The sequence below is a fragment of the Taudactylus pleione genome, unplaced genomic scaffold (assembly GCF_031769625.1).
Source record: "Taudactylus pleione unplaced genomic scaffold, aTauple2 ptg000138l, whole genome shotgun sequence".
In the NCBI taxonomy this organism is placed as follows: Eukaryota; Metazoa; Chordata; class Amphibia; order Anura; family Myobatrachidae; genus Taudactylus; species Taudactylus pleione.
Window position 1 is genome coordinate 11,484,156 of NW_028284540.1, and position 18,161 is coordinate 11,502,316.

Consider the following 18,161-nt stretch of genomic DNA (forward strand, 5'->3'; position numbering starts at 1 on the left):
AATCCCCCCCTGGTAGTACCCCCAGTGGTACTCCCCCCTTTTAGTGCCCCCTGTAGTAATCCCCCCCTGGTAGTACCCCCAGTGGTAATCCCCCCTTTTAGTGCCCCCTGTAGTAATCCACCCCCTGGTAGTACCCCCAGTGGTAATCCCCCCTTTTAGTTCCCCCTGTAGTAATCCCCCCCTGGTAGTACCCCCAGTGGTAATCCCCCTTTTTAGTGCCCCCTGTAGTAATCCCCCCCTGGTAGTACCCCCTGTAGTAATCCCCCCCTGGTAGTTCCCCCAGTGGTAATCCCCCATTTTAGTGCCCCCTGTAGTAATTGCCCCCTGGTAGTGCCCCCAGTATATCCCCCCTCCCCCCCCCCCCCAAGTAAAAAGACGTAATAAGAATTAAAAAATCACTTACCTGAAACTCCCGCTTCTGGTCCCGCCGCTAACAGCTCCTCCGACCGCTTTGCATGGGAGAGACGTCATTACTCATGACGTCTCTCCCATTACCCACTGCGGGAGCCGGAAGATGGCTCCCGCAGTGGGAGCAGCAGCAGCCGCTGAGAGTCTGACAGACTCTCAGCGGCTGCTGATTACAGCAAACACACAGCTGCCGGCTTCGGCGGCTGTCTGTTTGTGCTGTGTAGCGCTGACCGAACTCCGCCCGGTCAGCGCTACACTTCACTCGAGTATAAGCCGAGGGGGTACTTTTTCAGCACAAAAAATGTGCTGAAAAACTCAGCTTATACTCGAGTATATACGGTATGTGTGTGTATATATATATATATATATATATATTCCAATGACCAGCGGCACTCTCCTGACCAGGCCAGCGGCACTCTACTCATACATAAACAATTACAGATGCCCTCCGTATGTATATATATATAACCAGATTGCCGGCACTCCCGTCCTAAACAAGCACTAAATTGCGTCCGGTGCCCTCCGTTTGAACTCCCATGCAAGTGGGAGAAAAATGTATAGTCACTATGGGCGGCACTCAGGGCGACTAATAAATGAAACACACAGACCGCAGGTCAAGCAGATCGACGTATCCTGAGGAAAATGCTGACGCATTGAAACGTCGATCTGCTTGACCTGCGGTCTGTGTGTTTCATTTATTAGTTGCCCTGAGTGCCGCCCACAGTGACTGTGTGTGTATGTATATATATATATATATATATATATATATATATATATATATTTATTAGGGATGTGCAGGCTCGGATAGGTTCGAGTTTGCACGTGGAGTTCGGATTTTTCCCTCCAAAAAAACGGAACTCAGAAAGAGGCAAAACGTCATCTTGCATGGACGAACTTTTGTCCAGGAATGATGATACATGGTGAGATTCAAAGTTGGTAAGATTAGTTGTACGATTTCCCTTGAAATGCTTCCCCTGAAATTCTTCATAAGATGTGGTCAAATGGTGTACGATTGATCATTAAGATCATAGGATAAGATGCATAGAAGTGTATCACATGGTACACGATCAGTTGAGATCTCTCTGCAAAACCATCTGATCTGCGATCCAACTAGATGACAGCGGGGACTCAAAATACAACTTTTTTCAAACGATTGGTTTGTCCAACCTGTAGAAACTGCCAAAATAGTGTTAAAAATCGTCCCGTGTATGGCCACCTAGAACTGTCGCTCAGTGCTGCAAGCCAATTTTAGAGCAAAAAAATAAAAAATTTGAAATAAACTAAATTTGAAAATGTGTTTTTCTTCCACTTCCTGTTTGGTCAAGTGTGTCAGTTTTCTGCTTTTTTTAAGGTATTTTTTGCAAGGCATAACTCAGGGTAGAGGACAATTTTTGTTAGTTAGATCCTGTTCCGTATTTTTTTTTTTTTTTTTAATTTAGTAAAATATGCCCAATTTTATAGACAGGGAATTTCAATTTGTTGCGCATGTCAAGTAGAGAACTCTGGTGGGTGTACTAAAAATGGCTTCACTTAAGTGTACAAATATGTCCGATTTGCTCTGTGATTAGGAGATTAGTTAGCCATATAAATGTCATTAAAAATGATTGGCGGGTGTTTTGGGGCTGGGTGGGATCACCCTGAGTGGTTTATTAGGGCTTGCATTGTCTTGGGGCAAACTTATTTAGTCCGTGTGTGCTATGTTTGGGGCCAGTCAGTTGCGATGACATCGTGTAAATTATTCAGAGGATAGAGCGGGAAATTCAAAGTGTCTCTTCACCAACAGCTCTTTGCATCATACTTTGATCGGTACACCCAGTGTCCGTGTGTGTACTGTTACCCGGTTCCCTGTCCTAGGTGTTTCCCTCTGTCTCCTTTTCCTTTCTTTTGACAACAGTTGCGGCTCAGACCTTGCTGCTTGTTACACTGACTCACCACCGCACACCATGAAACCCGCGCTGCCCAAAGTCTCGGCAGCTGACTACCTCCCGCAAATGCTACTCAGATCGCACCCCTGCAGCTGCCTTGTTCACTCCCTACCCCCCTGATTGCAGCTGCCCCGATCATACATTACCTGGCCCGCAGCTGCTCCAATCTGGGTTAGGAGTGGACATCGATGGTTGCTAGCCATCAATGTTTTTGTTCCGGTTGTAGTATTTTTACCATTCGATGGTGGCCTTACGATGTTTGTCACCATCGAATGGTAATCATGCAATGGTGTCCCGCTGGTGTCTTGTTTTCTAGCTATGCTTCCCCTGGCCCTTCCTGGCTGTTGTCTGCAGTGTCCGCATCAAAGAATGTTCATCCTGGGTTAGCTGGAGGCTATCTCTCACTGCCTCAGAGACGTGACCCTCAGTCCCTCCCTCCTTCCCCACTCTAGGCTGCTGCTAAGCAACCGGGCATATTGCTAGCTCTGATTGGCTCTCTCTGTCACAGAGAGCCAATCAGTGTGCAGCCCACACCCTGCAGCAGCAGAAGTCACTCACACAGACACAAACTTTCACACAAGTCCTGGGTGTCTCTCTGTCCTCCGAGTTCTCGCTGCCTAGCTCAGCTGGATGTAATGTAACATACTGACTGGACTGACTCACTTTAGCAGCGAGCAACCTCCCCCGTCACCTGTGTCGGCCATGCTGGACTGGAGCCGGACTGTCACTGTATAAATCTGTTACTATGTATATATAGTATTGTACAGTATACCCACCGGCCAGTCCCCCAGCACAGTGTGGCAGCAGCGCTGCTACATAGAGAATCCAGTCACAGTGACAGTATGTATGTTTTTGCTCCAGCGTGGGCCCTGCCTGCGATCCCGCACCTTGCCAACAGCGCTGCTGGGGAATTTTGCGCATGCGCACATCAAATAGTTTTTACCATCGAATACATTTGACGCGGATGGTTAGATACCTTCTCGTCGAAAGTTCCAATGGTGGAAGCCCAGCTATCATTTGATGGTTTGTGTTACCGCCTGGCCCCGCCCCCCTCTGTACTGTAACCTGCAGCTCTGCCCCTTTTGAGACGTGTTCCCCCGTTGCCATGTCTCAACTGGGCTGTAACCCATGACCTCACCACCTACTGGACTGAATCATGATGCCCCGCCCCCTACCAGGAAGAGACATGTGGCTCTGACCCCACATGGAAGTGAGCTGCATGTTGACTCGCCACCAGATAGGAATATATGCAGTGAGTGAGGACTGTGGATATGCGCAGAGGGGAGGGGGGCTGGGGAGATGTGCATAAGGAGTGCAGAAACGAGATGTAGCAGAATGGGGACTGGAAGGAGTAGAATAGGCTAGAGTGGGGACTGTGGATATGTGCAAGGGCTGAGCAGGGATTGCATCGAGCAGAGCTGGGGTGAGCAGGTACTGGGGAAATGTGGAGATGCTGAGACCTTCAGTTGCATAGACTGCATGTGTGTGTTCCAGTGAGCACACACCTGTGAATTAGGAGCTCCACCATTTTGTGAGTGACTGCAATCTTATGCCATGAGAGCGATGAATCTCCAGTTACCCACAGAGTGTGGTGGCATACCATATCTGTATTGCACAAGGAACGCATCCATCCAGTGTCAGCCTTAACGATCGGATCTTCCTTTTTTTTTTTTTTTTAGAAATTCAGTACTTGTGAAATTTTAGATCATGTGTAAGAAGTCTTAATGGGACATGTAAAACTTTAAGTTTCTTTGTTTATGAAATACAAAATTTAACACATGCAAAATTCTAATGTAGTTTTATTGCTGTCTATACTTTATGCTTTCCTGTAAACATGTTTACAAAGAAAAAAAAATGCATTGCATTGTATCATTGTTATGTTTGGCAAACTGGATATATAGTTGCATACAATTGATGGTTTAAATTGAATAATAATGTAACGTCCTGTTCAACTTTCAATTGGTTCCGTTTTGTGCGGACAGGTACACTTGTATGGCATTAATGGCTGCTGCAATATAATTATCCTCTTTGCTAAAGCAATAATGACAATCTTTCTTGTTCCATCACTCCTACTGCTTCTTGAAATACGAGAAGAGTTCATTAATTTATGTGCTCAATATTTATTTTGAATGTATCTATGCAGTTTGGGTTGTTTGTTTTGTTTTTTTTGTTTTTTTACTCCAACAAAAACTGATGTGGCACCTGACCACATTTGGACAATGTTTCAAATAGTATTAACAGGAGACAAAAGTCTAAAACAATAAAGCACAGCTTATTGGTTATGCTTACAGTGATAACTGATATTGGTAGACTACAAATATTACACAGACTCCTGCAAGATAAAGAAGCATGGCTTTCCTAAGTAGCAGTTTTAGAAAGTATGTTAAGGTGCCTACACACATAGCGATGTGTTCACAATCCCACAATGTGTATGATTCACCCCTGAACTATCCCCGAGAGCTCCCTGGCAGTCGTGGGCACGATTTGGTCTGAAAAAGCTGCCAATTTGACACACGATCTATCGTGCCTCCTAGCCTCCTAAACTATCCAGTGCATCGTGACTTGAGATTGTCAGATCTGCCCTACAGCACGGCAGGTTTGAAGATGCGATGTGCGACCTGCGGGGACGCGCTTCTCATCGTGATCGTGAGAGGGGACTCAGGATTTGGGCATATTTTACACGATCAGTTGTTCCGATGCGTTGGAACAAATGCGTAAAATATCGCCATGTGTGTAGGCACCTTTACAGTGCTTGGCAGTGGCCAAGCCTAGGGTGCTTTGGAGTTTAAACACTTTAGTTAGTTCATATAAATATACGCATGTGGTTTTTTATTTCATTCCTCATGAACTGTTTGCTGTCAGCTTGAGCTGTTTGTTTAGCACTTAAACAAAACAAAAGTTTTCGGTAGGTTGTTAATTGTTTTTTGTCACATTTCTATGTCAGAGTTGATTTACCAGCATAAACTTGGGAAAATCATTCCTCTTATGCTACGTTTATTATTGAAGTCATGTGTGCTGTGCATGTCCCAAATACACTGTGTAAAGAATATCAACCTTATTAAACATTAACCAGCTGTAAAATCTGATTAGTTCACCGTTGACATTAGAAGTCGTCATTCTGCATAAACAGAGATTTGAATTGAAAATATTCTCTGTTGTGTTCTGTGCTATTGTGCTGGTTAAATCTTTCCTCGTGTCTCTATGTACTGAGTCAAGCTCCACTCATACGTGGCATATCATGAGGTACATTAGTCAGTAACAGCTAAATGCACCCAAATATGTTTTACTTCCTATATTGACTTCTTGGGATGTAATTATAATGCCGGAACCCGGGAAGCCGTCTAACGAAATTCCGGCGTCAAAATCCCGACATAGGACTGAAGATAGGCGTCGAAATCTCAACGCCTATCTTTAGCCCGATAACGGAATACAGACAGAAGGCTTCACGAATGAAGGTAAGCGGGGACAGGGTTAGCGTTGGCCGCGGGGGAGGAGGGTTAGGTTTCGGCACCCCTGGGGGGACTTTGGGTTAGACCCCCCCCGGAGGACTTGGGGTTAGGCACCACCCCGGGAGTGTTAGGATTAGGCATCCCTAAGGGAGGGTTGGGGGGGGGGGGGGGAGAGGGTAGGGATAAGGTACTTACCTTCTCCGTCGGGATTCTAACTGTTCGGTCTTCCGGCGTCGGCATTTCACCCGGCGGCTATGCAGCCGCCGGGATTACATACCCAACCCAACTACTTATTTAACTGATCCTTCACAGTGGATGCTTCTAATTTCTTTAAAGATTTTCCCATAAAACAGGTTTCTATTCCTTTGAGTAAATAATAGAACATGTAAAAATTATTTGATCAAACCTTTAACAAGTAGTTTGATTCATACATACAGTATGTGTACCAACAGTCTGGGAGCTGCGGGTGTGAAATCCCTGTCCATAAATTTCAGAATGTTCCTTCATACAGTAACTTGTGCTTGATATTTAATTCTTTGATTTGGAAAAGTTTAGTAATTTGGTATCTTACATCACCAGTTAATCATTCCAGATTAACAACAGGGCAGTCGGGGCGGTCGCACAGGGGTCCCCACACACTGGGGGCCCCCGACATATAGCTGCACCACCAGCATTTGGGGCACTATGGCATATGTGCAGAGGGTTTTCTGCTCTGTGTGGCATAATGTGTACTGGGTGCACTACATGGTTTTTACATATATTTATGGTGCTGGGAGTATTTACACATTATAGTTTATAATAACTTCACCAGCATATTTTATTGACAGTTTTCATAAATTTGTTGTCCTGGGGCCCCCACATACGTTAATCCGTCCCTGCAGTTAATCTTATAATGAATTTTGTTACTTAATGGACTTTTAGTCTTTGATTTGACTAATTACCATATGCACCATCCACCCATACAAGGGTATATTAATTCACTGAAACCAGCATTGTTACCTAATACAGTTTTAGCATTTATTGGATGGGTATGGTGTACTGGTCTGGACTTGTCACCTGTCTTATTTCATAATGCTTTTAGCAACATGGAAGAGCCATAGGTGATATGTACTTGTGCCTGCTTTAAACTTTCTGGTGTTTTACTTGCAGCTTGCTGGATTATGACACAGAAAACCTGAATTCCGATGAAATCTACAGCTCCCTTCGTGGCGTCACTGAAGCCATTGAGAAATTTAGCTTCCGCAGCCAAGAGGATCTTAATGAGCCAGTTAAACGGGATGGAAGGAAAGACGGTGACCTGGTAAGAGGCAGCAGAAATGGCCACACATCTTTAGGAATGATTTATAATGCTGTTTTTGTAATATAACGATTTATACAGTGCACTTCATACAATTACTCATAACATTTAAAAAGTCTATAGAAGCCAGAGTGGAATGCAAGCAGGAAAAATCCTTAAATACACATCAAAGTCAGAAACTTGACTTAAGTAGCTAGAAGCATACATTACCAGCTGCTTGCTGGCTTTCGTATGTGCTAGGCTACACGCTTTGTCACACCAGACTTTGTCACTAGGTTTGCTTAGCATTATGAATATTCTGTATATAAAGACCAAAGGACTGTGCAGATTTCTCAAGTGGATTTTGTTTATTTTGTCTAGTACTATGTTTTCTTTTTCTCATATATGGTTCTTTTTGCATGACCTGTAATAATATTGTATCATTGTAATCAGCATACTCATGCTAACCTGTTACATAACACCTTGTGTTTTTGCTGCTTGCTATTAGAGATTTCATGACACCCCCCACACAATACTATTCACATGCTAGGTAGCCCCCTAAGACTCCTAAAGCCAGAGGAAACCAGCAGTGCATTTGGAGGGAGTCTACTAAATATTTTGTATTTTAAGAACTTAAAATGACTGGCTGTTGATACACAATTGTTTAATTAATTCAATATTGGATATTTTTTGTGGCGTTTCATTTTTTACTCTAGTAAGCCTTTTTTCCATTTTATCTACAATTGTAAATATGATTTCCTGCCATTATATACATATGCTGTAATAATACTAATAATGATGATTGAAAGCAAGCCACTATTCTATATATGAATTTTTTGAATGTGCATTCTGACATTGGAAAAGCAGTCATCTGTTTCAGTTTAAGATGTTCATGATTTTCTGGAAATGCCAGTCATTTAGTGAGAATCAGTAAGGATCACATCTACCACTGCATCTGGTGCTACTTTATTAGCCTGCTACAACCCTACAGGTCTTCATACAAAGTTTTTTAAAGTTTGAAGTATGATGATTTTATAATGCATTCATTCTCATTACAGGTCTCCCGAGAGGCTGGAATGGCATCTCCTGTGGGTGACCTCCGTGGAGGTTCTGACATGGTGGAAGGAGGACGGATGGCATTAGATAACAAAACTTCATTGCTAAATACTCAACCACCTCGTGCTTTCAGTGGGCCACGTGGACGAGAGTACAACCCTTACCCTTATTCTGACTCAATAAATAGCTATGATAAAACTGCTCTGAAGGAAGCCGTCTTTGATGACGATATGGACCAGCTGCGTGATGGTTTGTTGCCTCCAGATTTTTTTTTTCTGTTGGCCTCCACAACTTAGTAGGTTTTTTATTATTGGATATATAATCTTTACTTTTTCTTCAATATATTTTACAACTCATGTATCTTACAGTTCCCATTGACCACTCTGACCTGGTCGCTGACCTTTTGAAGGAACTGTCCAATCACAATGAACGGGTTGAGGAGAGAAAAGGAGCCCTTTGTGAGCTACTGAAAATAACACGAGAAGACAACCTTGGAGTTTGGGAGGAGCATTTCAAAACTATTCTCCTTCTCTTGCTGGAGACTCTGGGGGACAAAGATGTAAGATCTTCCTCTCATCTTTTTTTTTTTTTTTAAATGTAAACCAAATATCCTTCCAGGGCCCAATGTGAATTACATTTCACAGTGAAAGAGTAGGCGTGATCACCGACATGAAAGTTGTTGGTGAACTTCTTAAACACATATTGGGGTAGATGTATTATAGTGGCACGTTAAGTGCCGCTATAACGCTTCCTGCTTCGCCTCTTTACCGAGTGTGTGTGAACATCTCACCGGCCGGAGAGGGGGAGCGTTAACTCCTCCCTCCGGCGCTACCCGCTACAGACCACATCGCATCAGCCTAGTGCTGATGCGATGTGTGTCAGGCCCGGACGGCTCCAATGAGCATGCGCGGGATCTCGCAAGTATCGCGAGATCCCCGCGTGCAGCCCTGGAGCCGGTAGCCGTCACAGCAGGGACAGCGCTGTCCCTGCTGTGGGTATAGGCTAGCGCCAGGCTGTAGCTGTCGATAACAGCTACAGCCGGCCGAACGGTCAGACGATCTGACCGTTCGTACATAGCCCAGGCTGTCGGCACTGCTATCTTGTAGATAGCGCCGATAATGACAGGGGCACATAGCGCCCCTGTCATTTACCGCCCAGACCCCCGATCATACATCGGGGAGAAACGGTATCAGCGCACTTAACGTGCGCTGATACCGTTTCTGGGCTTCATACATCTACCCCATTGAGTGTTAAATGTCTCTAAGTCTGTTGACTTAAGCTGGCCATCCATTATACAATTTTCTGTCAGATATCTGTCCAATCTGGCTGGTTGGAATGAAAACCTGGTAATGTATGGGAGCAAATGACAATCGTCCATATGCTCACAAACACTGGAAAATAGCCAAAAATGGTTGTTCGGACAAATTGGTTAAAACACACAAATGTAACCAATTTGAACAATTTTATTTGTCCTCAGTGTTTAAAATCATATGATCGACTGTCATTTGCTCCCATACATTACCAGGTTTTCATTCCAACCAGCCAGAATGGACAGATATGTGACAGAAAATTGTATAGTGGATGGCCAGCTGTACCCTTTGTTTAAAATGACTGATTACAGAGAGCAGTAGGTTGCACTCATCTACAGAGTAAATGTCTAGTATGGGACGTTTTACTTATTTACTGTTTTTGGGAACAGTATTAGTGTTTTTTTGGTGACAACTCCTATTAAGGTTTAGTGGTATTTTAAGATAATTTCACATGAAATGTTAAAAATATGTGGTAGGGTTGTCTTCATGCTGTTCTTTAATATTTGCTTTATGATTTAGCTTCCCTGGACTGTGTGTGGTGATATTTTGCTTCAACAACTAGTGGATATTGTCAGTATATTTTTTTTCCAGTATGCAATTCGAGCCTTGGCGTTAAGAGTACTGCGGGAAATTTTGCGGAACCAGCCAGCCAGATTTAAAAATTATGCTGAGCTGACGATCATGAAGACACTTGAGGCTCACAAGGATTCCCACAAAGAGGTAAATTAGCTCTGTACAATGTGTGTGTGTAGGGCTAGTCTATTAAGGGGAGGGCTGGTTATTGAGGGAAATGTGGCTATTGGTCCCTGGGGCCACTCTTCTGTTTATAGGTATTAAGCTAGGATGAGCACATTCACTGTATAACACCTTTATAACGGTTTCCTGTATCTCTGTCTCATAACAGCAGTAACTCAAAGCTTCAGAACAGGAATAAGTACCACCATAATTATCCTGCAATAGAACATGGCTGCTATGTTTTGCTATGACATTAACTGCTTGTAGTAATACTGTGTTCCCATCCCCTCCCCATCAAAAAGGCCATAACTTCCCAAGCTGCTGCTAAGATTTATAAAAAATTTTTTAGCTTTCCTGTAAATCCAAGTGGGTTGGTCATGTTACTGATGAAGCCACACCCATGTCTGTGTTTGCCCTGTCATTTTTCATTAAGTCACTCCTCTTTGCCTGCAGTGTATTAATAGGAAAATATGGATCTGTCCTGGGAAGAGTGGAGATTGTGTATGGAGGACCACAGCCCCAAACATTGGAACTAATCAATAGACCGGTATACAATTAGCATCGCTGCTAATGGATCGTCGCAGGGCTATCCAATTAGCCCCGAAGTGCCGCCCGACGCCGGCACTTATAGTGGCTTTTTTTCGGGATGTGTCCCGAAAATTGGTTCTTTCACCCCTGCAATGGAGAGAACACATAGGTTTTGTGAGCTTATCACATGTCCAAAATATTAGGATATGGGGGGGGGGAAAAATTTTCGAAAAACAGGGATTATCAGCGAACAATCCCCGTTTTTCGCCCCAGGAATAATATTGGGGTTAATTGGATACCCCTCATAGTATTCCCAGAGGCATCAGGTTGTCTGTGAATGGGTTAAATTATTCAACTTTAGAGTGGATAGCTAGCCTCTATCCTGGAGTATGCAAGATCCTAAACATTCAATAAAACTATATCCTTCGTATAATGTATTAACCCCTAAACCCTTATCAGTTTCGTGCCATTTCTATTGGACAGAGATGTTCTGTCTTCCAGGTGAAGAGTCAGGTGGTTAGATTGCCTGACCGGATTCCAGGAGACATTCTGTTCTGCTTCTTCTGTGACGCAAACTCAGTATATTACATAAGTCATTTGACTCCCTGCCAGGACTAGATTCATAGTAAATCTTTTCCATTCTAGGCTGTAATATTACATGCAGGAACATGAGTGCACATCTGTATCTTAAATGGAACAAAATGATACAGAGCTGCCGTCTTTCATTTCACAGAACTTATTACAAGTCTGTCTCTCATTTTTTTAGCCTTTGACAATTTCAAATATGCAGTGATCTAATTGATAAGTTCTTGTTGAGGTAATTTCTTGTTAGACTTGAAGTGCACCTGTCACCTGCACACAGGGGAGGAAAACATTTTGTACCTACCACTTGCACACAGGGTAGGCAGCACATTTGTACTTTGTACTTTAGTTGGAACTTTATATATTGATTCAGCCCACAAACTGTCTCTCTCCGGTGTGTTTGTTTGACTTAAATAGAGGATAACACAATTCTATACATGCACTGAGCATGGTCTTTTTCCTTAGCGGAGTGTTACAGCTAAATGCTGTTTTGTAGTTGAGGCGTATGCAGTGTAACATATTATACAGAGCACTTCTACAACACATACAAATGTGGTACTATATCACTTCTATACCCTTGCTGGGGCACAGATTTGTGTCTGGTTACAGATGTTTTACTGCCACCTCACTACAATCTCTCCATTCTAAGTATATTGTGAAGTTTCTGAAAAATCGTGCAGAACCACACACTGTATACTATTTTCCTCTGTGTGAGCTGCTGTGTCCCAAAAGCTGTAGAGCAAGTGATGTCCGCTTACTTATTAACAATCTGCCCAAGAAAACTGTTGAAGCCTGAATGAATGGCTCCCTTGTACTTTACAATGAATTAACCCTCTGCAGAGCAAGGCTGTATTTGTAAAACTCTACATGTATTCATAGAGGTATAGATACAAAACACAAGACAGTGTCTTTAAAAAATAAAGAAGTCAATTTGCCCCTACCTATGGCATTTTTCACATTTTGGGATTTATTTTTTCCAGCAAGGAATCGAAATGGAATTATTGGCAGATTCTTACTGCTGACTGACACACAAACACTATATTATCAATTTAAAAGACAATTCTAAAGTTTTTTTCTTTATCTTAAAATTGAAACTTAAAGAAACTACAGATCCATGTAATTTCCATTTGTATCTGCTTACTGAGTGTTTTTTTTTCTCTTAATATTTCCTCTCTTATACTGGGTTCTCACCAAAATCCTGGGTCCAAGCTAGGTTAATGAACACTGTTTCAACCTGTGTTACAGCTCTGTTCATACCCCTTTCACACTACACGTTAGAGCCGGGTTATTCCCGGGTTGTCGCCTTTCATACTGCACCTGTGGCTGCCTTGCAAAACTAGTGTGAGTCATTAAAAGTGGACGCTACAGGCTAACAAAGATGAGACATGAAAAGTGGGTGGTGATTGCCCACTGCATTGCTTTAATCATGGTTGACGAGTTACTAATGTGTAGCCCAGAGTTCCTGTGTGTTTGCCGATTACTGCTGTTACAAACGGCAATTGAGAGCTTGATGCAGCTTGTTACATTGTTCTACCTTGCACCGTGATGTTTCCGGAGAAGAAGGGCGCAATTTATGGCTAAGGGAGCTAATACTCGATACCATTATGGACGAGAGCCTTTATCTTGTCCACAATTGCCTCCATGGTGATGTCAGAGCATGCTTCACCGCTTCTGATCTGCCATTGAGCAGTTTGCAACATATCCCTGGTCCCCCCTTTCACACCACAGCGTATACGGAGCGGTCCCAAAAATAACACTGGCAATAGATCGGGCACACACAACCCGGGTTGACCCTTTCACACCGATATGCAACCCCGTTTACCCAGCAATTTCCCTGGTCAAATTCTTGGGTGAAAAGGGTATAAGCAACATATTTGTCCCATGTGTTATTGAGTTACATAAATAAATACAGGCAATAATTGATTAGGTAAATATATACCCCTTCTTATAATACTTGGTAGAAGTATCTTCAGTTACAGCTCTATGACTGAGCTCTTCATCTTAGCTTGGGGAAATGCGATTTTGGCATCTTAGCTTGGGGAAATGCGATTTTGACATCTTAGCTTGGGGAAATACGATTTTGACATCTTAGCTTGGGGAAATGCGATTTTGAATCATTGCACAGATTCTTAATGTGTTGTGACTGAGTCCCTTGTGTTAAGCCACTCCATTATGCCTTTTGCTGTGTGCTTTGGGTAGAGATTCCAATACTGGGATCCTGGACATTTTTGAGTCCCAAAAATACCCAGTATTATAATTAAGTACTGGGTATTATGGGGTTCAGAACACACTGTGGATTTGGACAGGGGAGATGGATGGCAGGGAGGACAGGTGGAGAAAAAATAAAACTACTTTTAGAAATAATAATGTTTTTATTACCGTTTTTTCCCTTAATCCCAATCGCACGATTAGAGCTTGAAATCCCAGGGTTACAAAATGATTTTGGGATTGGAGTACCTATCTTTTTGTCCCGGTACTGCTGGAATATAAATCTGTTCCTAAGTCAAAAGGTCTTTTGCAATCACCAGTAAGTTTATCTCCATGGTTCTTTGTTTTGCTTCGTCCATCTCTGCATTTACATTCAAATGTTTTCAACCCCTGAAGCATAGACTCACCCTCATAATAATCTGATTCAACAAGAAAATAGGCATTTTCTGATTTGGATGATTTGCAGTGTTAAGGTGCGTACACACTAGACGATAGTTTACACGATTTGCCCGATTCCAATGCATCGGATCAATCGTGTAAAAAATGTCCAAATCGTGAGTGTCCACTCATGATCACAATGCAGATCCCCAAGGGTCGTACATCGCATCTTCAGATCTTGCCTACGGCAGTGGTTATGCCTGTATGATATGTCGTTCGGATCCGCATACGATGCTTGCAGGCATGGATCAGGGAGATACGATGGATGATCAGGGAGATGGATCTCCGTCCGTGCATCTGTGTCTAAAAAATGAAGAACCTGTGAAAAAAAATAAAAACTGCAGTGCCCCTCCCCGCCCCCCAAAAAAGAGCAACCAGCCCCGGGCTTAGTGACCCAGTGCTGGTTGTGCAAAATACAGGGGACAAATGACATAGGGCACAACCAGCACCAGGCACTGATCCGGTTTTGGAAATACAGGGGAAAACTGTGTAGGGTAACCCCTGTATTTACCAAACTTTTTCTAGCGGGGGGCTAATGCCAGGGGTACCCTTTCACCGGGTCCCCCAGCCAAAGCATTAACCCTGACCGCTAGTCAGCCCAGGCCGGGGATCCCTGGGGTGTTGGGTATACGTTCAGGAAGCCGACCGCCGGCTTCCAGACATTGTTATCCTGACTAGGGACGAATGACAGGTGTCTAAATCTAGATGCCTGTCATTTGACCGACGTCGGGAGACCGGCGCCCGGCATCCCAATCGAGCGGATGCCGAGCGCCGCAGCGGACAGCCGTGGGGGGGAGGGTTAGGTTTACAGCTCCCAGGGGGGGACTTAGGGTTAGGCACCCCCCCGGGATGTTAGGGTTAGGCTAGGGGGATGGAGGGTTAGGCACCCCCGGTGGTAGGTTAGGGTTAGGCACCCCCCGGGGGACTTAGGTTTAGGCGTCGGGGAAGGGGGGGCTAGGTTTAGACACTTAGAGGGGGGATTAGGGTTAGGCACAGGGGGGGAAGGTTAGGGTTAGGCACCCTAAAGGAGGGTTAGGGGGTAGAGTAGGTTAGTGAATACTTACCTAGGGACGATCAGGATTTCTTCCTATGCCGGCCAGGCGCTGTCGGGATTTGAACCGCCGGCCAGGGGTCCAGTGGTAATTCATACCGATTCCGGGAGTTGGGGTCCCCCTCTCCAGGGCACCCCAGGCCTAGGCTGATAGCCCAGGGCTATCCCCGGCACACCTAGGCGGTGGGTGCCGGGTTGATTATGTAGAATAGTGCATTTGAAAGTGTTGAAACTATTGTCTTTTGCTGTGGAACTACAGGTACTTGGAACCACAAGTACCAGCATGCGTGGCATTACGGGCCCACTGGTACCTGTAGTTCCACAGCAAAAGCAACATACTCACCTATGTATCCCTAAAGCCATCACGTCCCCTTGTCCAGTAGGAATCCATAGGGTACCTGTAAAAAAAATATATATCCATACTCGCTGTCTCCTATTGTTACCTTTGCGGTTCTCACCATTGACTTCAATAGTGGGAACGTCTCATTGACTGAGAGGCGGAAGGCTCGCCTCTTTCAGCCAATGAGCGCTCAGCACCGGGGTTTCCATAGTGAAATCCTGCACTGAGCTCTCATTCGGGAAGTACCGTCCTTAGAGGACGGTACTATTGTCCGGTGGCTCGCGTATTTTACTCATCTTTGTAAGAGGGGGCTGCTTTGGCAGTCCTAAGCTTTTATGTTTTATTTTATTTTCTTATGTTTGAGTCAGCAGTACTCAGCGCCTATATTCAGACGCAGATAATGCGACTCCTTCTACCTCCGCCAGGCCGCAACATCAGTAATTGTGCTGGTGATTTTGGTGGGTCACGGCTGAGCTTAGCTAGCAGCAATGCTGCGACCTGGACTGCATCGGATGTTCGGAGATGTCGGTAAGGCGATTCCTTGCTTACGAGGAATTGTCGTTTTGCAATCCTTGCTTTTGGTGTCAGAGACGCATCAGATGCTGCTGCTGTCAGGACCTGGGATTGTCCGTGTCCTCACTACACCAGCCAAGGCCTTAACGTCTGACCGCGGGGATTGGCAGCAGACGCATCTGCTGCCATGAAGCCAGCGTACCCGGCTGGTTAACACAGCCTAGGGGAGTTAAGCGCTCCCTAGGCAGCTCCTCCCCCTGACCCAGACGCAGTCCCTACAAAGGGTTTCACGCGTCTGGGTTGCTCTACCTACCCTCCACGTGTATATGAGACACTCGCGGTCCACGCTCAGTGCGCCCTGTAGCTGTGGTCTCAGGAGGGTCTGGGTCAGTCTCCCTGTATATGTCTCCCTTGGTTAAGGTATATGGTGCTCTATGTCCTACCACTCCTTTGCGGTGCTGTAGTTGATTTAGAACCATTTGTAATTTTATTACATATGCATTGTTTGAGACTGTTTGCTAGCTGCTGATTGACACTGTCTTTTATTTCTAAAATCTGTCAATTATAACTATTTCTGTTGTCTCTCCATCCTCTTGGGGTGGAGGTTTCGTTCTGAGTACTTCACATTCAATTGAGATTTTGTGAAGGCTGTCTTATAACATTGCAATTATTGCCTTTATTGACCATGTCAAAAGATAAAGGGAAACAGGAGGAGGAGCAGCCTGTGCTGGTTCCATGTAAGTCATGTACGACTTATGTGTCCTCTCAGGACATAAAGGATGGTTTGCGTGTTGTCTGTTATATAGATTCACCTCACCAATCCAGTTTACCTGTCCCTGGACAAAAACCATCTTGGGTCTCCTCTGTGTCCCAGGTTATGATGAAGGTTGTGGATTGTATGGCTGCTCCTACGATGCCTCCTTGGATGGGGTGTCCACAGTATACTATGTTTGCACCTCCTATGCATCCTTCATGGAAGGATGTTTATGGCCTGTCTAGTATGGCACCATCTGATGTTGATAACAGACCGGTCATGACCAAAGCACCTAAACGCAAGTTATCTTTTTGTCAGTCTGCCCAACATATGGATTCAGACACATCAGGAGAATCAGATGATGCACAGGCTTCATCTCCAGGATCTAGCTCTGGGGGAGGAGGATCATCGCCCACAGTGGATGTTCCTTCTTTGGTAAGGGCGGATAAATCAGTCCAAGATATTCAGGACGATGAACCAGCTCATAGTAAGAAGGCTCCAAAATGTAATCACCACCGGAAGATGGTCAAAACGCAGTTCCCTGTATCTGATCAGCTTTCAGAGCTTATCGAGGAGATATGAGCTAACCCTGATAAACAGTTTTATGTGACTAAAAGAGTAACATCATTGTATCCGTTTCCACCTTCTGTATGTACTAAATGGGAGGTACCTCCTACTGTGGATGCTCATGTAACACATTTAATTAGAAATGCTACATTGCCTATTCCATCAGCGTCTTCACTGCAGGATTCCGGTATTGGAATTCCTGCTTAGAGTCCCTTAACGAGTTTCTCTGTTCTCACAATCTAACAGTTTCATCAGAATGAATGTATTGAATTTTTAGCCTTTATTATATGTATGATTTTTATAAACCTTGTGATATTTTTGTTTAAATAATCATATTAAATAATTGGTCAAGCGCTCTCTATCTGCCTTTCCGGTCCTTTAATATTGTGCATTATTTAGTATCTCCAGAATACTTATTGGGAGCTGATATTAGGATAAACACCTGTGATATTTTGTTTTCATTTAGTATTGCGCCTAAATTAGATTTTTAGGATCTGTTTGTTTAGGATTAGACAAAGGTCTACGTCTGGCCACTTTGAGAGTGCAGGTTTATGCACTGTCAGTCTGGTTTCAGAAGAAGATTGCTTCAATACCAGATGTTAGAATTTTTTTCCAAGGAGTTTTGCGAATTCAGCCTCCTTTTGTTCCACCGATAGCACCGTATGATTTGTCATTGGTTCTTAAGGGACTACAAACTTCCCCATTTGAACATTTAGACTCTGTGGATTTGAAGTGGTTAGAAGGCATTCGGTATGGTATCCCGGCTGCCGCATGAGGGACAGTGCGATTCCTGGCTGCGGTAGCCCAACAAAACAGCAGAGCCCGGCAGCTGAAGCCCGACAGCGCTGGAAATCCCGATCGTCCCTAAGGTAAGTATAAACTAACCTAACCAACCCCCCTAACCCTCCTTAGGGGTGCGTAACCCTAACCTCCCCCCCCCCCCCCAAGTGCCTAACCCTAACCTCCCCTTCCCCGCTGCCTAAACCTAAGTCACCCGGGGGGGTGCCTAACCCTAAGTCCC

At 44.3% G+C, this 18,161-nt stretch overlaps 1 protein-coding gene across 13 annotated transcripts in view; it reads left to right on the forward strand.

The window, feature by feature from the left end:
• Positions 1–18,161, forward strand: part of CLASP1 (cytoplasmic linker associated protein 1) — a 483,598-nt gene that overhangs the window by 428,004 nt on the left and 37,433 nt on the right. For all 13 annotated transcript variants that reach the window (XM_088473663.1, XM_088473650.1, XM_088473651.1 and 10 more), the window contains 4 exons: positions 6,932–7,082; positions 8,117–8,363; positions 8,483–8,673; positions 10,016–10,144. In XM_088473663.1, the coding sequence (XP_088329789.1) occupies positions 6,932–7,082; positions 8,117–8,363; positions 8,483–8,673; positions 10,016–10,144 (718 nt within the window). The remainder of the gene's footprint in view (positions 1–6,931; positions 7,083–8,116; positions 8,364–8,482; positions 8,674–10,015; positions 10,145–18,161) is intronic.